A 20,203-nucleotide genomic window follows, 5' to 3' on the forward strand; every position below is an offset into this window, starting at 1 on the left:
GAAAATTTGAGTCATTACCTGGTATCTCTGGTACTCAGATTTTAACCTAATGCCTTGAAAGTATTTGTTATTTACTGTGGGACGCACGGGCAAGGGGCTAAAACCTCCATCAGCCACACTGTTGGGTATGAAGCCTCATTCATTTCCTTGCCCCACTTGTACTAATTGTTTACAAAGGCAACACAAAACCAACAAATATTTACATCGCTTTTTCAGACAGTTAACATATTAACAGGTTATTGCTATTCTTCCTGCATCTGAAGGAAAGAAATAATAAAAAATAATAATTCAATATATATTGAACAAAAGCTCAATCCTTGAACAAGGCATTTGCCTACCCGACCGGTTGGCAGATATTTCAACAGTTCATAAACATAGGTGAGTGCTTAAACCAGAGTCAAAGATGGGTTTTGCCAAGGACATAAGAATCTTGTAAAAATTGTTCTACATCTAACCAAACAATTAGTGACATAACCAGTCATACTTACATTCCTGTCATGGTGGTAAACATTTTCATCTTCTGTTTACATTTCATAAAAACAGAAAACACACGCGCTGTCTAGTTCTTACAAGAGTTCAGGAGAAGTGAATATCGCCAAAGTTGTAAAAATCAATTCCAAGATGGAAGGAGATGAAAATCGTTGGGTTTTAATACTCAATTCCCCATTACACAAATATAATGCTACACACAGATCATCCAATGGGCACGAATGATAGGAAAACATACAGTGAACAGAGGTTATTGGATCACCAACAAAGGTGATGCAGTCAGGTTTAAAGCAAGGAATTGATTTTTAGAACTTTTAACACTAGCACCAAAGCTTCAGCAGTTCTCAAATAGCAAATATCATGTAAGATAGTCCCGGTCAGCTGACGGTAAATTCCATTTCAATGAGTTTGGCTCATCTGTTCTTTGTGTTAGAGCACTCACTGTTCCGAGAATTCCCCAGAGTAGTTGTCCTCCCAAATTGGTAAGAGTGACCGTATGCACCAGAACTTTCTGGGTCACGTTCTCTCCAATTCCCAACTTCCACAGATACTACCCCTTGTACAACTGAAGCACTGTGGAGAGCACCCAGCTCAATCACAGTCATGAGAATTGTTTCTTTTTTTTTATTATTATTTGTTTTAAAGTGACATTTCTTAAGAGTTCCAGGCAATGAACCCTAGTATCTGACAAAATAGAGCATTATTCTGTTTCATGTATGAATTTTAAGCAGCCTATTCACAAAGTACTATGGGAAGGCACCATGCAGGTAGCGAGGCAGGAAGCAACGAGAGCAGCACAAGTTTTTTTTTCTCTTTTTACGTTGGTGGACATTTAAGGCTTGTATCGGACTCATTTTTCTGTTGAGTGTCTTTCATTCATTAGTCTGTGAAACAAAATTAAGCAGATTACTTCAGTATTGGAAAAAAAAACTTGTACATTTGATACCTTCCCTCCATTCCATTATGCAAAAAGGAAAATTTCACCCCCCCACACACAATTTGCTACCCACTCTTTTCTAACTGACACAGCTTACCCAGCCATTATGCAGATGAGGCCTCCAGCCTTGTTGCCATCTAACACAAACAGACAGAAACATCTGATGCTCAGGTTTTGGTTCTGCACATCAAAAAAGGACTCTCCACTTAGATGAAAGAGTGGTAATTTAAGACCAGTATCTCATAGCAGAAACAATAGCTCTTCACAGAGGAACTTAACTGTGGTCTTGGTCTGTGTACGTGAGCAGGAGGGAGAAACGAGACTTGTTTTGCTGCCTGAAATTTAACGTGCAAATTTGCATAACAGTTTGTTTCTTTGCACGGGGGATAGTGTACACTTGCCTTAGCCATCAGTTATCTGGACTTTAGCATGAAGAAGATCGACAAAGGGAAATGTTTAAAGCTGTCTCTTTGTACATATGCATGTGTTTGGGATTTTTAAAAACTCCAAAATCCATTCCATTAATAATTTATTTTCCCACCCCTATAGATCAAACAGATATAAAGTCTACTGGTGATTTGTCAAGGGGAAATATTGTAAAAACTGGCAGCAATACAACAGGAAGTTGTTATAAGTTCATTCTAATTAATGATGAATAACAACAATCTATCTACTCCATCAGCACAAATCTGAGAGTAAATCGTCAGAGTAACAAGGCAGAACAACTTGCAACATGTTTTTAAATTGATCGGGAAATTCTTCGCTCGGAGGGTGGACTGAGCTACCAGCACAAGTGGCAGCTGCGGATTCAATTTTCACACTTAAGAGGCGCTTGGATAAGTACATGGATGGGAGGGGTGTGGTCCAGGTGCAGGTCAATGGGACCAGGCAGAATAATAGTTCAGCATGGACTAGATGGGCCAAAGGGCCTGTTTCTGTGCTGTAGTGCTCTTATGACTCTATATTGCTGTTCTCTCACTCCAAAACTCCACTACAGTTCTACGCTTCCTATCCCTTTCTCAATTTTAACGACATTTTGTATAATGCTGAGCAATCTTCTTTAATTATTTATTTAGAGATACAGCATGGAATAGGCCCTTCCGACTCTTTTAGCCACGCCAACCAGCAATCCCTCGATTAATCCTAGCCTAATCACAGGACAATTTACAATGACCAATTAACTTACTAACCGGTTCATCTTTGGGCTGTGGGAGGAAACCCACACGGTCACACGGAGAACGTACAAACTCCTTACAGACAGCGGCGGGAACTGAACCCGGGTCGCCGGTACTGTGAAGTGTTGTGCTAATCACTAGGCTAGGGTGCTGCCCCATCAATCGTACATCACTCCCTTTAATTCAGAAATTATCCCAAGGTTTTGCAGATCAGCAACCAATCTTCATATCTTACTCAGCTATATAACGCTGGTTAGTGATCATCAACTTTGACCAGTGCACGGAGTGACAGGTTTATAGCCATTGGTTTTACCTACCTTCAGACGAAGGCTGAATCTGACTCAACCTTTTCTTTGATTTTAGTTCCTGTAGCCATGAAGGAACTGCCGCATTGGACCTGCAAGGTGAAGTGAAAATGCCAACATGTCATTACAATAACATAATCTTAAGAATAAAAGATAACTGAAAGTATTAAAAAAAAACACTCATTGGACTTTCTTCATAAACTGAGTGTCTGAAGGGAAGCAATCCCAGACAGGATGAAATGGGACTAGTAACCAGAAGGTGGCAGGAACATGAACAAGTCCTGAGCAGATTACATGAGATAATGCCTGCAAAGAGGCTTTGAGCGATGCTGGAAACAAATCTCCTGCAAATCTTCAGCAAAGGGGCTTAAAACTGTCAAAGGCAGCAATGAAAAAGATCTTACTTTTCCCCTTTGCCAGTTGTTGGTGGCAGAACTCTGAAACCTTGCTGGGGATGAGGCTTGGAAGATTTGGAATTCAATTCAGTTGGAGCTTCAACCTCTGGTCGAGGTCTCCGTAGACTTGCCTAGCATAGGAAACAAAAATGGAATAATGAGATTTCAATAACTTGAAACTTGGAGACAGTATCACCTCACAACTTTTTCTCAACATCAACAAACAAGAGAGCTGGCCATTGCCTTCAGAAAGGTGGGCAGTACACATGCTCCTGACCGACAATCAATGAACTCGCCTTCAAGGACTCTTCATCTCATGCTCTCAATATTTATTGCTTATTTATTTATTATTTTTGCTTCTTCTTTTTGTATTTATACAATTTTTTATCTTCTGCTTTCTGGTTGGATGCCCCAGTTGGCTGGTCTTTCATTGATTCTATTACGGTTATCATTCTATAGATTTATTGAGTATGCCCACAAGAAAATGAATCTGAGGGTTGTATATGGTAACATAAGTGTACTTTGAGAATAAAATTTACTTTTAACTTTTAACTTAATGGTGTTGAGTTAAAAGAGTTGAGAGCTTCAAGTTCCTAGGTGAGAACATCACCAATAGGCTGTCCTGGCCCAAGCACGTTGATGTCACAGCCAAGAAAGCTCATCAACACCTCTACTACCCCAGCAGGCTACGGAAATTCGGCATGCCCCCATTGACCCTTACTGATTTTTATCAATGCATTTTGTCAGATGCTTATCAACTCAGTTTAGCAATTGCATTGCAAGTGACCACAAGAAAGTACAGAGCTGAGGACACAGTTCAGCATGTCACAGGAACCAACCTCCCCGCCACAGACTCTGTCTACAATTCTCACTTCCTCAATAAAGCTTTTTATATAATCAAAGTCCCCAACCACACCATAAATTCTCTCCTCTCCCCTTTCCCATTGGGCAGAAGATACAAAAAAGCACATACCACAAGGCTTAAGGACGACTTCTGTCCCACTGTTACAGACCTCCTGTACAATAAGATGGACTCTCGGCCCCACAATCTGCTTGTTTACAACCTTGCACTCTATTGTTCATTGCACTTTTTTTCCAGAAACTTTTACTATTTATTCTGCAATGCTATGGTTTTATATTTGTTCTATCTCATTAATAAACTGATCTGTATAAACAGTAAAAAGGCAAGCTTTTCACTGTATTTTGGTACACGTGACAATAGTAAACTAATGCTGTGTGAAATGTGTGTGGCTGTGGGTTCAGGTTTAACCATGCAAGCGCCATCTCAACAGAAGATAGAAAACAAAGAGAAGTGCAGTTAGAGTGACTTACCATATGATCTATCTCGCTCAGTCCTCTGTCTCCAAAGAAAATAAATTGAACAACACCCAAATACCCATCTGGCCTTCTATTCAACAAAATACGTTCCTCCCACAGTCCAAAGTCATGCCGGTGGGTAGGTTAATTGGTCATTGTAAACTGTCTCATGATTAGGCTCGGGTTAAATTGGGGCGGGTTACTGGGCAGTGCGGATTGAAGGCCCCATTCCACACTGTAACTCAATAAATAAATAAAAATCTCAATCAGTTTTCAGTTGTGATATTTTAAGAATCCAGGCAGCTCAGAAACTGTTATGTTCCAAATTGCTTTTGCATATTGCTATTGCTCATTATCCTTACATGCATAATTATTGTATCTACCCAATTATTCATTCCATTCCATTTCCAAGTATGAGTGTGAGTTCATGCTGCATTAATTGTTCTCTCTGGGAGCCTATTTGATTCATCTAATAGTTAAAAAATGCTTCTAATTTCAAATGTTGCTTGTCAATGCTGCACTTATCTCATTTGGGTTTTGGCTCAGTTATTAACATGCTTGGATGTACACTATCCAAGCTTCTTCACATTTAAGAAAATTGAATAATATTTCTTCTCAGTCACTTGGTCCCAGTGAACATAAATTCAGTTAAAAAGTATTACATAAACTGTACATGCCAGTATTAATGCTCTACCTCTGCTTCATCTAATCCACCCTTTCTATCCTTCTCAGTGTAACCATTGGTGTCTTACTCCTTTTACTGGTAAACTTGCTTTTCCTTGAAAGTGCCCCCTCTTCCTAAGGAGATTGAGGCAAGAGAGAACCCCCACCTCCCATCTTAACTGTGTTTATAGGAGCACCATTGAGTGTGCCCTGACAAGCTGCATCTCCATCCGGTATGGGAGCATTCGAGCATCGGACCGGAAGTCCCTACAAAGGACAGTGAGAACGTCTGAGAGGACCACAGGGGTCTCGCTACCATCTACTGGGGGAATTTATCAGGAGCGCTGCGTATGCTGGGCCCTTAGTATTATCAAGGATCCTACCCATCGTCTTTGACTTTCTACCATCAGGCAGGAGATCCCGTTGCATAAAAACAAGGACGATCAGGATGGGAAACAGTTTCTTCCCTCAGGCCATTAGGCTTCTCAACTCCCGGTCCACTGTATTCAAAGTGTCACTGGTTAATCGGTTCGGTACCCTACAATATTTAATTTATGCATTTTACTTTATTAATTTATGCATTATTCATTTGTAGATTTTATCCTTACTTTCATAAGTTGTGTGTTATATGATTGTTATGTGTACAACTGTGCTTTACACCTTGGTCCGGAGAAATGTCTCATTTAGCAGTGTACATGTACATACCTAAACGACAACTTGAACTTGGACAGTCAAAGTAATAGCCTGAAACACTCCTTAGAGTCACAGAGTCACACAGCATGAAACAGGCTTCTTAATCTATTGAATCCATGCAGGTCATCGAGCATCTACTGACACTGATCCCATATCATTCTTCCCACATTCTCATCAATTCCACCAGTCATCGACAGACCATGGGCAATTTACAGTAACCAATTAACCTACCAACCTTGAGATGTGGGGTGAGGGGAAGAACCAGAGCTCAAGGCGAACACACAAACTCCAGATAAACAGCACCGATCGCTGGGATTGAACCAGTGACATTGTAGCTGTACTTGCTGTGCACTGTGTCATTTCCGGCTACGAGCTCCATATTTTCACCACTTTGGGTTAAAAAAAGTCTCCTCTGAAATCCCCATTTGACCTTTTGCAGTTTTATATTTGCTCTACCGTCTCAAATGGAAATCCTTGTTGACTCTGCCCTAATCAAAACTGAGAATTTAAAAGATCTCTTTTATACTGATCCCCTTCAAGTACTTCCCTTTCAAGAGAAAACAGACCAAACCTGTTCATCCTTCTCAGCACCATATAATCTCATAGTTCAAGCAGAAATTTATCTTTTTATAACCAAGTATGGGTTGATGCTGCATTAATTTTTCTCTCTGAGAGTCTACTTGATTCATCTACTTGTTAAAAATGCTTCTAATTTAAAATTTTGTTCGTCAATGTCACACTTATCCTTTCCTTTTATCTTTTTATAACCAAACTTAGTTCCAAGTGTGATGCAATGAACATTCAATTTAATTTTAATGTAATTAGTTTGCATTTCTATCCCTTCAGAAATAAAGCCTACATCTGGTTTAATTTTGACCACTGTGCCAATATAGAGCCATAGAGCACTAAAGTACAGGCACAGGCCCTTCAGCCCATCTAGTTCATGCCAAACTATTATTTTGCCTAATCCCTTCGATCTGCACTTAGACCATAGCTTCCCCCCACCCCCCATATTTCTCCAATCTACGCCTCTGAGTAAAGAAGATCCCCCTCCTCACATTTCATCTTTAACCCATGGCTTCTAGTTCTAGTCTCACCCAATAGCATTGTAACAAGTCTGCATTCATTTACCCTACCTACACCCCTCATAATTTTGTATATCTAATGTATTGTAATACCAGTATACACATCACAATATTCAGTGATTTGTATGTAAATATTCCATGATCCTTTTCATTCAGTACTGTTTACAGCCATGAATATCAGCTAATTCCTCCCTAAGCTTCTCAGTGCATTGCTAAATGTGACTCTGTCCTTTTGAAAAGTAGGGCATCTTAAAATTATACATATCGCCTCAAATGTGGGATTGCTGTGATCTATGCCAATTTGAAATACCATCTTCATTCAAGGGTCAATGACTTTTAGATTTGTAAATACAAGTGGGTCAGGCTACACAGAAAGGATAAGAAAATACTGATGTTTTATTAGAATAGTTCTAATGATATATGATGACGATGGTCTCTTTTTTTAAAAGGGAAATGGGGATAACTCGGGAACTATGGGCTGGTGTTCCTCTCTTCAAGGGCACGTAAGCTATTGAAGAGGATTCTTAGGAATAGGATTTACTCGCATTTGAAAAAGCAAAGGCTAATTAGGGACAGTCAGCATGACTTTGTTTGAGGCAGGTCATGACTTACAAGCCTGCCTGGGTTTTCTGAGGAGATTTTGAAGGTGTTTGATGAGGGTAGGGTAGCGGTTGTTCTTTACAGAGAATTTAGTAAGGTATTTAACAAGGTCAGTCATGGCAGACTGATACAGATGCATGGGATCCACGGTGACTTGTTGGTTTGGGTTCTGAATTGACTTGCCATGAAAGACAAGAGGATTTAGGTCAAAAGGTGATATTCTGGCTGGAGGTCTGTGACCTCTGGTGTTCTGCACAGTTCAGGGACCTCTGCTGTTTATGATATGTGTAAATGACCTGGTTTTCTGCATTAACTACTTAAAAAACATGGTCTGATCTTTATCTATGTCATAATGATAGACAAACACAATCTGCCTAAACTAATAACACACAAACAATTCTATTTCGCATCATGCTGAGTCCACCATTTAAACAATCACAGTCAAGGTTTAATTGAGTATGTGAATCTCTGGGGTAATGCCTCCTATAAAAACCAGTTGGATTCAGGTGTTCCAACCAATGAGATGAGATTGCCAACGTGGTTTATAGAGGTGCCCTACCCTATAAAAAAAGACATACAAAGTCAGGTTACTGACAGAGCCTGTTCTTCTCAAGAAAGATCTGTTTATGTGTGCCATGCTTGATCAAAACAACTTTCAGAGGACCTTAGAAGAATTGTAGAGATGCATGAAACTGGAAAAGGCTTCAATAGCATTTCTAAAGACTTGAATGCTCATCAGTCCACAGTAAGAGAAATTGTCTACAAATGGAGGAAATTCAGTCCTGTTGTTAGTCTCCCTAGGAGTGGGTGTCCTGTAAAGATTACACCAAGAGCACAATATGTGATGCTGAAGGAGGTGAGAAAGAACCCAAGGGTAAAAAAAACCTGCGGAAATATCTAGAATTTACTAAAGTCTCTGTTCATGTGTCCACTATAAGAAAAACACTGAACAAGAATGGTGTTTGTGGAAGGACACCATGGACGAAACCACTAGTTTCCAAAAAAACCATTTCTGTACATCTCAAGTTTGCAAAAGACCATCTGGATATTCCACAACGTTTCTGGGACAATGTTATGTGGACAGGTGAGACGAAAGTTAAATATTTTTTTTTAGCAGAAATGCACACTGCTATGTTTGGAGGAAAAAAAGCACAGCACACCAACACCAAAACCTTATCCCAACTGTGAAGCATGGTGGAAGGAGCATCATGGTTTGGGGCTGATTTGCTACCTCAGGGCCTAAAATCTTTGTCTCAGGGTAGGAATATCAAATATTAGAAGGCAGAACTTTGAGCTGAGAAGGGGAAAAGTACATGTGCAGACAAGGATAGCTTTTGTTTTACACAGAGATTGACAGGTGCCCAGAACACAACACCAGCCATGGTGGTAGAAGCAGATACAACAATGCCATTTAAGAGGCTTTTAAATCATCATGATCATGTGCTGTGTCATATGACATGGGCAATCATGGTCTGCCATCTGTGCCATGATTATTCTCAGCAAATTTTTCCACAGAAGTGGTTAGTCATTGCTTTCTTTTGGGCAGCATCTCTACAAATTGGGTGACCCCAGCCATTATCAATACTCTTCAGGGATTGCCTGGCATCAGTGGTCACATAACCAGGGCTTGCGATGTGCACCAGCTGCTCATACGACCATCCACCAGCTGCTCCCATGGTTTCTGATCAGATGGGGGAGGGGGTGCTAAATAGGTGCTACACCTTGCCCAAGGGTGACCTGCAGGCTAGCGGAGGGAAGGAGCGAGGGAAGGATAGATTTCCCTACCTCCTTTGGTAGAGATGCATCTCCATCCCACCACCCAAGCTTTTAGATAGTCACATGAATATACAGGAAATGGAGAGATATGGATCATGTGTAGGCAGAAGGGATTAATTTAGATTACTGTAGGCTTGGTACATAGGGACCTGAAAAGCCTGACCCTATATAGTGCCATACTGATCTATATTTTTTAAAAATGGCCTGAAACAATAACATATTAGCTCTCTCCACATACATTTGCTGAAGAAATACCTAGGAGAAGATACAGAAGCTGCAGCTTCCCTTTGCTTTCAGGTTTTACCACACTTGTGAGTTTAAAAGTTAAAAAACAACTTTGCCCCTTATCTGCACTTCCAGCATTTACCACAAGGTGCTCCCATAACTTGTACTGGGACAGGATCTGAGGAAACCGGTTTCTGTAATAATCCAGTTCTGCTAGATAACAACGGCAGTTCTGATGCTGCCCGGTTCCTTCCAGTTTTATTGCAAAAGTTGCACTGAGTGTCCCAATGAAGATATATTCTGAGACTGTATATATTAGATGTAAGTAACAAAGTAATTAATAGTCTGAGATAGTGCTTGGATGGGTGTCTTGGTTACCATGGACCAGTTGGGAAGAAGGGCCTGTTTAGGTGCTGGATGGCTCTGAATCGAAGAGGCAAAATAGCTCTCATTTTCTTTGACGTAGTACATTTTATATTGCAAGTGCAAGTTTCATTGCCATTCATCCCCACACATGAATACAGCCAAACGACATGGCATTCTACCAGGATCAACGTACAAAACACAGAACTGCAATCACACACAGCAGTAGAAAAATGTACAGTCACTAAAAAATAATATAGCTCAAGTCCCTGAGTGTCATGGCCTGTAGACTGATGGTGCATGAATGCTGTCCTGGAGCCACGTTTCCGCAAGAACAGCCCGCAACAGTTCCTCATATCGCACTGTGCAGTCAGTCGAATGCAGTCCAGCTTGCCTCCCACTGACTGACACCAGAGGGCAGCACTGATGTGAGGGGCCAGCCCCAAGCCCAGCATGGAATCCAGCGGCACACATCCAGCTTCAGCGTCTCCTTCCTCAACGGCCACAACAGGTGACCCCGGGGCGTGAATGAGGCCTGGTCCGTGCCACAACAACCGAGGCCACGCAGCTCCCCCGTCATTGGGTCCTGCCGATGAACAAGTGAATAGGAGTTGCAGAATTCTACATTACAAATATCCAACAGGGTCTTGCGATCACAACAAAAACGTCATTGGATGGTGAACCGTCTCCTTGCGCCGCTGACGCCTTTTCCCCACGGGTGGCTGAAGTAGGGTGCACAATGGGTCCAGCTTCATCACTATCCAGCATCTCTAGTGGGGCAGGTCCGCAGTACTTGATAAGCAGCAGTGTCTTGCGATCATGAAAATGACCTAAAGGATGAACCATCACTTCTTTGGTTGGACCCAGCGAGGCTGCTGCTTCCAAGCACGCTGCCATCTTACTAGAAGTCATATATTGATTACATTTCAAAAAGAATCGGATAACTTCCCTGTCTTTCTTGAAATATATATGCAATATGTCAGTGAGGAGGGTCAAGGAGTGAAAAAGATTGGCTGGTTGACAGGTGTTGCTAAAACAACAACCTTGCGCTCAGCTTCAGCAAGACCACAAAATTAATTGTGAGGCTTTAGGAAGGAGAAGTCAGGAGAACACACACACCAGTCCTTACTGAGATGTCATAGAACAAAGAAAACATACAGCACAATACAGGCCCTTCGGCCTACAAAGCTGTGCCGAACATGTCCCTACCTTAGAACTACCTAGGCTTTACCCATAGCCCTCTATTTTTTTAAACTCCAAGTAACCATCCAGAAGTCTCTTAAAAGACCCTGTCGTTTCTGCCTCCACCACCACCGGCACCCCACTCCACGCACTCATCATTCTCTGCGTAAAAAACTTACCCCTGACATCTCCTCTGTACCTAGTTTCCAAGCACCTTAAAACTATGCCCTCTCATGCTAGCCATTTCAGCCCTGGGGAAAAGCTGCTGATTATCCACACGATCAATGCCTCTCATTATCTTGTACACTTCTATCAAGTCACCTCTCATCCTTGGTCGCTCCAAGGAGAAAAGGCCGAGTTCACTCAACCTATTATCATAAGGCATGCTCCCCAATCTAGGCAACATCCTTGTAGATCTCCTCTGCATCCTTTCTATGGTTTCCACGTCCTTCCTATAGTGAGGCAACCAGAATTGAGCACGGTACTCCAAGTGGGGTCTGACCAGGGCCCTACATAGCTGCAACATTACCTCTCGGCTCTTAAACTCAATCCCACCCTTGTTGAAGGCCAATGCACTGTATGCCTTCTTAACCACAGAGTCATCCTGCATAGCAGCTTTGAATGTCCTATGGACTCAGACCCCAAGATCACTCTGAACCTCCACACTACCAAGAGTCTTACCATTAATATAAGTAACATAAGTTCTGGATCCAGTAACATAAGAGACGAAACCCCCTTACACTATATTCTGCCATCATACTTGACCTACCAAAATGAACCGCCTCACACTTATCTGGGTTGAACTCCACCTTCCCAGTTTTGTATCCTATCAATGTCCCATTGTAACCTCTGTCAGCCTTCCACACAATCCACAACAACCCCTTTGCGTCATCAGCAAACTTACTAACCCATCCCTCCACTTCCTCATCCAGGTCATTTATAAAAATTACGAAGAGTAAGAGTCCCAGAACAGATCCGTGAGGCACACCACTGGTCACCGACCTCCATGCAGAATATGACCTGTCTACAGCCACTCTTTGCCTTCTGTGGGCAAGCCAGTTCTGGATCCACAAAGCAATGTCTCCTTGGATCCCATGCCTCCTTACTTTCTCAATAAGCCTTGCATGGGGTACCTTATCAAATGACTTACTAAAATCCATATACACTACATCTACTGCTCTTCCTTCATCAATATGCTTAGTCACATCCTCAAAGAATTCAATCGGTCATAAGGCAGACCTGCCTTTGACAAAGCCATGCTGACTATTCCTAATCATATTATGCCTCTCCAAGTGTTCATAAATCCTGTGTCTCAGGATCTTCCCCATCTACTTATCAACCACCAAGGGAACGATATCCGCAACCCTCCGGAACCTCTCCGTCCTCATTGATGATGCTGATGCCAGAGGCTCAGCAATCTCCTCCCTCGCTTCCCATAGTAGCCTGGGGTACATCCCGTCCGGTCCCGGTGACTTATCCAACTTGATGCTTTCCAAAAGCTCCAGCACATCCTCTTTCTTAATATCTACATTCTCAAGCTTTTCAGTCCACTGCAAGTCATCCCTACAATCCCCAAGATCCTTTTCCGTAGTGAATACTGAAGCAAAGAATTCATTATGTACCTCTGCTATTTCCTCCGGTTCTATACACACATTTCCATTGTCACACTTGATTGGTCCTATTCCCTCACGTCTTATCCTCTTGCTCTTCACGTGTCAGTGCCGGGAAGAGTGAGCAGCTTCACCCTTCTGTGCGTCATCATCTATTCTGGGCCCAACACATTGATGCCATCATGAAGAAGGCACCCCAGCAGCTACTGTATACTGTGTTGGAAGTTTGAGGAGATTTGCTATGTCACCAGGGACTCTTTGAAAATGTCTATAGACGTACAGTGGAGAACATTTTGATTGGTTGCATCACAGCCCTGTACAGAGGAGAACATTCTGATTGGTTGCATCACAGCCCTGTACAGAGGAGAACATTCTGATTGGTTGCACCACAGCCCTGTACAGAGAACATTCTGCTTGATTGCATCACAGATTTCTATAGATGTACAGAGGAGAACATTCTGACTGGTTGCATCACCGCCCTGTACAGTTCTGATTGGTTGCATCACAGCCCTGTACAGAGGAGAACGTTCTGACTGGTTGCATCACAGACCTGTACAGAGGAGAACATTCTGATTGGTTGCATCACAGCCCTGTACAGTTCTGATTGGTTGCATCACAGCCCTTTACAGAGGAGAACGTTCTGATTGGTTGCATCACAGACCTGTACAGAGGCTCCAATGCACGGTATGCACCAGGGCTGTGGACTCCATCACAAGCAACAAGCACAACTTCAGCAAGTGGTGCCACAAGAAGGTGGCATCCATCAACTAAGGACTGTCACTATCCAGGACATGCCCTCTTTTCATCACTACCACAGGGAAGAAGTACAGGAACCTGAAGACCCACACTCAACAATTTAGGAACAGCTCCTTCCCCTCCACCATCAGATTCCTGAACTGTTCACGAACCCTGAATCATCATGGGCCCTTAGCTCCCAGGTGAGCAAGGCCATTGATGACCTCCCGTCTCCAGTGTCCAAAGTTGATGGTATGTATGGTTGAAGTTCAATGTTTCTACGTTTGTATAATCCATTGTATCTACTGTACAGGGGATTGGCTTACACAGTTTCACCAGACCCAGTTGGCCGGCCTTACCTGTTTCCACCCCTCATGAGGGGGAACATAGGCATGAACCCTGAACACCATCTTGTTATTCCTTTTTCTTTGCACTAGTTATTTTGTTAGTTATTTTTTTTTTATGTCTTTGCCCTCTGCCGCTGCTGCAAAACAACAAATTTCACGTGACATAAATTAGTGATAACAAGCTTGGTCCTGCACCTGGGATCTGATAAACCTCTATCTGAAAGGCCAGGAGGAGTTTTAACTTTATTGGTTCAGTAAATTGTTCAGGCAGAGCAGAGAGCCATTTGGTTCATCGTCCATACCTGATGTTCGTAGACTGACCAGCATGTTTCTTTTATATGTATGATTTTTTCCTCCACTGAGTCAGCTAACAATTTAAACAAACTCAATCAAGGCACTGGCACCACCATGCTTCTCTTGTGTAGTAAGCTGAAATCAGTATGAAATTCCAGTTTAGTAGACTATTACTGTGCTTTTTATGTTCCACAGAACTTTACCTTCAGTACTGCAGGGTCCATTCCGGGAAACATTGCAACTTTTTGACGCGGTAACACCTGAGGTTTCTCACATTCTTTGTCTTCCTCTGTAGTCAATTCTTCCTGTTCCAATGGCCTGGGTTCTGATGAGAGAAGATAATTTTTTTCATAAGCGTAACAGAAATGTACCATATCTCTTCATTTTCTTCCTTCTAGTCTCCATATTGCAGTTGAAAATCTTTGCTCCATTCACCCAATCCCCTTCTGCACATATGTAGATTGTCACCTGTGTATCAGCACTTTGCTGAAGAAGGTATTTTTCATGCACGGACATGTTAGTACATGATTCAATTACACCATCACCACCACATTCCTAACACCAGCCTCCCTGCCCTCAAGGATTATATTTACAAAATTGTGCTGGAAAAAGGCCACCAACACCTTACAATATCATGCAGGATCCCACCCAACCTGTTCATGGACTGTCTGTCACACTCTCATCAGGGCGGGGCTACATACTGTACCATCTGTCCCAGGACCACCAGACTCAAGAACAGATACTTTCCCCAAATAGATCCACACCTCCACACCCCCAACCACCATGACTTTATCATTTCCTGCCACAGTCACCTTTTGTACAGACAGTTCCAGAGATGAGGGGGTTGGACTATGAGGACAGATTGAGTTGCCTGGTACTCATTGGAATTCAGAAGAATGAGAAGAGGACTTACAGGAACATAGAAAAAGGAACGGATAGATAAGCTAGAGGCATTGAAAAAGCCTCAAGATTCGGGGGAGTGGCTTTAGGATGGAGATGAGCAGGAACTGCTTTTCCCAGTGGTGGCGAATCCGTGGAATTCTCTGCCCAATGAAGCAATGGAGGCCACCTCAGTAAATATATTTAAGACAAGGTTGGATAGATTTTTGCACAGTAGGGGAATTAAGGGTTGTGGGGAAAAGGCAGGTAGGTGGAGAAGAGTCCATGGTCAGATCAGCCATGATCTTATTGAATGGCGGAGCAGCTCGATGGGCCAGATGACCTACTCCTACTCTTATTTCTTATATTCTTAAGTATTTACATTTACTGTTTTTTTTTAATCTTACTGTACTTTTTTGTGCTGCATCGGATCTGAGAAAAAACAATTATTTCAATCCCCTTTACACTTATGTACTGGAAATAACACTAAACAATCTTGAAGGGCGGAAGAAGATGGCACCAACAAACAACATGACCGAGGGCGACATCCTCCAGACGGGTCACGAAACTACTTCTTTCACTCCTTTTTCTTTCAGAAGTGGTTCTGCTGCTGTTGGAGCCTGTGATCTACATTTTGGTGGCATATTTTCCTGCTGATCGAGCAATCTGGCAAGCTGCTGTCTCCGAGGGTGCCTGAGGCTTTGAGTGAGGTTTGTGGCCTCGAGGTCAAGAATCCTGGAGACGGGCCGTGAGCCCACGATCAATTCCATTTCTCACCGATCTCGTCAATTAAAGTGCCGAGGAAGATTGAAATCATCGAGTTGAGTGAGGAAGGCGAGTGGGTGTTCAGTGCCATCAACCAGCCTCTCACTCGCTGCTGTCAGAGGATGGTTATGTGTGACGGTCTCTCTCTCTCTCTCTCTCTCCCCCCCCTCTTACTCCTGCTCCCAGAGAATGATCCCTGCATTCAAATGGTCTCTCACTCTCTCGGAGGATGCTGTCGAAGGATGGTGTCTATGTGTGACGGTCTCTCTCTCTCTCTCCCCCTCTTACTCCTGCTCCCAGAGAATGATCCCCGCATTCGAATGGTCTCTCCCTCTCTCGGAGGATGCTGTCGAAGGATGGTGTCTACGTGTGACGGTCTCTCTCTCTCCCCCCTCTTACTCCTGCTCCCAGAGAATGATCCCTGCATTCGAATGGTCTCTCACTCTCTCGGAGGATGCTGTCGGAGGATGGTGTCCTGGGCAAGTTTTAATCAATGGGGTTTGTGGACTGGACTCTGTAGTTCACGTTATGATGTGTTTTGAATCGGTGTGAATCGGGGCAGCATGCAGATAACGAACACTAAACTAAACCGAATATGCCTGGACTCCTTTGATTTTGTGTTTTATATTCTGTGTTTTTCACTTCTTTCTTTTTCTTTCTATTTGCATGATTTTTTTTTGCGCGTGGGAGCTGTTGATGTTGATGTTTTTTGTGCGAGGGAGCTGTTGATGTTGATGTATTTTGCGCGTGGGAGCTGTTGATGTTGATGTTTTTTGTGTGTGGGAGCTGTTGATGTTGATGTTTTTTGCGTATGGGAGCTGTTGATGTTGATGTTTTTTGTGCGAGGGAGCTGTTGATGTTGATGTATTTTGCGCGTGGGAGCTGTTGATGTTGATGTTTTTTGTGTGTGGGAGCTGTTGATGTTGATGTTTTTTGCGCGTGGGAGCTGTTGATGTTGATGTTTTTTGTGCGAGGGAGCTGTTGATGTTGATGTATTTTGCGCGTGGGAGCTGTTGATGTTGATGTTTTTTCCGCGTGGGAGCTGTTGATGTTGATGTTTTTTGCGCGAGGGAGCTGTTGATGTTGATGTGTTTTGCGCGTGGGAGCTGTTGATGTTGATGTTTTTTGTGCGAGGGAGCTGTTGATGTTGATGTATTTTGCGCGTGGGAGCTGTTGATGTTGATGTTTTTTCCGCGTGGGAGCTGTTGATGTTGATGTTTTTTGCGCGAGGGAGCTGTTGATGTTGATGTGTTTTGCGCGTGGGAGCTGTTGATGTTGATGTTTTTTGCGCGTGGGAGCTGTTGATGTTGATGTTTTTTGCGCGTGGGAGCTGTTGATGTTTTTTGCGCGTGGGAGCTGTTGATGTCGATGTTTTTTGCGCGTGGGAGCTGTTGATGTTGATGTTTTTTGCGCGTGGGAGCTGTTGATGTTTTTTGCGTGTGGGAGCTGTTGATGTTGATGTTTTTTGCGTGTGGGAGCTGTTGATGTTGATGTTTTTTGCGCGTGGGAGCTGTTGATGTTGATGTTTTTTGTGTGTGGGAGCTGTTGATGTTGATGTTTTTTGTGCGAGGGAGCTGTTGATGTTGATGTGTTTTGCGCGTGGGAGCCGTTGATGTTGATGTTTTTTGTGCGAGGGAGCTGTTGATATTGATGTTTTTTGCGCGTGGGAACTGTTGATGTTGATGTTTTTTGCGCGTGGGAGCTGTTGATGTTGATGTTTTTTGCGCGTGGGAACTGTTGATGTTGATGTTTTTTCCGCGTGGGAGCTGTTGATGTTGATGTTTTTTGCGCGTGGGAGCTGTTGATGTTGATGTTTTTTTCTATGAATGGGTTCCATAGTTTTCTTTGTTTCTTGATGATAAATGTACTTTGAATCTTTGTATCCTCTTTCTGGTCTCAGGGATCAGTTCATGGATTTCAGTTACTTACTAGTTACATTAATAACCTGTAGAAGGGGTGAGATGTAAGGTATTCAAGTTTGCAAATGACACAAAAATAGCTGGAAGAGCATGTTGTAATGAGGATATTGTGACTTTGCAATGGGATATAGATAGACTAACAGAGTGCGCAAAAATCTGGCAATGGAGTTTAATGTGGGCAAGTGTGAGGTCAAAAGACACCAGTCAAAGGAATGAAAAAATATATATCTGCAAACACGAGGAAATCTGCAGATGCTGGAATTTCAAGCAACACACATAAAAGTTGCTGGTGAACGCAGCAGGCCAGGCAGCATCTCTAGGAAGAGGTAGTCGACATTTCGGGCCAAGACCCTTCGTCAGGACTAACTGAAAGAAGAGCTAGTAAGAGAGTAAAAAGTATATATTATTATTTAAATGGAATTTTAAAAAGCTATCATCAGGAAGAAGGTTTTTTTAAAATGGCCGGCTGGTGGCGCAGTAAGATCAGTGCCGGACTCCGGAGCAAAGGTTCCTGAGTTCGAATCCAGGTTGGGCCCAGGCACTCTTTCCATCCATGCCGGGTTGAGTGTCGAGCTAGCCACTCGGCCTCATAAAAAATATAAGGGTCAAGTCAGAAACGTTCATAACGTGACCCGGTTAGTCCTGACACCACATGCCAAACAAGAATGGCTGACTGTCTGATACAACACGCTTAAAAAAAAGGAAGAAAGTAAGAAGCCAAAAGACCCACGCTCAAAAATTTAGGAACAGTTTCTTCACTTCTGCCAGCAGAGTTCTGAATGGTTAATAAATCTTGAATACTATCCTGTTATTCCTTTCTTTTAGGGGTGGCAGGGTGGTGTAGGGGTTAGCATAATGCAATACCAGCGCCAGGGAAAGGAGTTCAATTTCCGCTGCTGTCTGTCAGATGTTTGCATGTTCTCCCCGTGACCACGTTGGTTTCCTCCAGATGGTCTGGTTTCCTTGCACACCCCAAAGCTGTACCGGTTGGTAGGTTAGTTGGTCTCATGGTGTAACTGAGCGAGTGGGCTCGTTGGGCCAGAAGGGTCTGTTACCATAGTACATCTCTAAATGAAATACAGTGAGTGAAGCTGGATGTAAGCGCCCTTGTGAACACAAATGGTTAGCAGGCAGATGCACCAAACATTTCTGAAGGAAAGTGGCATTATTGGTGCTTATTGTAAAGAGACTGGAATTTAGAAATAGGGAGGTGTGCACAATTATACAGAGCATGGGTTACATCAGAACCAGAGCACTACACACACAGTTCTAGTTCCCTTACCTAAGAAAGGATACATTAACATTGGAGCAGACCAAATGGGATTCACTAGGTTAGTCCTGGGAATCTGAAGACTGTCCTGTCAAGAGAGGCTTCCAGTCTTTATTTCCTTCTTTAGTGTCCTCTTGCATTTCTCATACTCCCCTCCGATACCTCATTTGTCCCTTCCTGTCCATTCTTACTACGCACCTCCTTCTTTTTCTTAACCAGGGCCTCAATATCTCTCAAAAACCAAGGATCCCCTAACCTGTGATCCTTGCCTTTTATTCTGACAGGAACATACAAACTCTGTACTCTCAGAATTTCCCCTTTGAAAGCCTCCCATTTACCAAGTACACATTTTCCTGAAAACAGCCTGTCCCAATCCACACTTGCCAGATCCCTTCTGATACCATCAAAATTGGCCTTCTTTCAAGTTAGAATCTCAATCCGAGGGCCAGTCCAATACTTTTCCATAATTACCTCGAAGCTAATGGCATTATGATCACTAAATTCAAAGTGCCCCCCTACACAAACTTCTGTTATTTGCCTGTCTCATTCCCCAATTGGAGATCTGGGGGGGTAGTGGTTAGCACAATGCCTTACAATCCAAGGAACCCGAGTTCAATTCCCTTTGTGTCTGCAAGGAGTTTGTATGTTGATTTTCCTATCTCTGGCTTGACTGGCACATAGCACGGGTAACAATCCTGAACTCACAATCAGGGAGGGCCTGTCCTTTAATTTAACGCCAAACTCCCTGGAATCACTTTGCAGAACCTTGTGACCCTTCCTACACATTTCATTGGTACCGACATGGACAGCAACCTCCGGCTGCTCACCCTCTCACTTAACAATCCTGTGGACTTGATCTGAGATGTCCCTGACCCTGGCACCTGGGAGGCAAAAGGCCATACAGGGATCTTGTTATTGCCCATAGAACCTCTTGTTTGTTCTCCTTACTATTGAATCTCCTATCACTACAGCTCGCCTCATCTCCCCCATTAACTTTCAGAGTCACAGAGCCAGACTCATTGCAAAAGACCTGACCACTGCAACTTTCCTCTGCTAGGTCATCTTCCCCCCCCCCCCCACCCCCAATAGTATCCAAAGCGGTAAACCTGTTATTAAGGGGAATGGCCACAGGGGTACTCAGCACCGACTGTCTATCCTCTTTCCCCCTCCTGATGGTCA

The 20,203-nt window shown here is 43.1% G+C and overlaps 1 protein-coding gene across 1 annotated transcript in view; it reads right to left on the minus strand.

The window, feature by feature from the left end:
- Positions 1–281: 281 nt before the first annotated feature.
- LOC140190747 (uncharacterized) overlaps positions 282–20,203 on the minus strand; it is a 272,758-nt gene continuing 252,836 nt past the window's right edge. The window contains exons 9-12 of the mRNA XM_072247572.1: positions 14,395–14,516; positions 3,311–3,432; positions 2,919–2,998; positions 282–1,373 (exon numbers count right to left, since the gene is read on the minus strand). Of these exons, the coding sequence (XP_072103673.1) occupies positions 1,369–1,373; positions 2,919–2,998; positions 3,311–3,432; positions 14,395–14,516 (329 nt within the window). The 3' untranslated portion in view covers positions 282–1,368. The remainder of the gene's footprint in view (positions 1,374–2,918; positions 2,999–3,310; positions 3,433–14,394; positions 14,517–20,203) is intronic.

This window comes from Mobula birostris, chromosome 31 (genome assembly GCF_030028105.1).
Source record: "Mobula birostris isolate sMobBir1 chromosome 31, sMobBir1.hap1, whole genome shotgun sequence".
Taxonomy (NCBI): Eukaryota; Metazoa; Chordata; class Chondrichthyes; order Myliobatiformes; family Myliobatidae; genus Mobula; species Mobula birostris.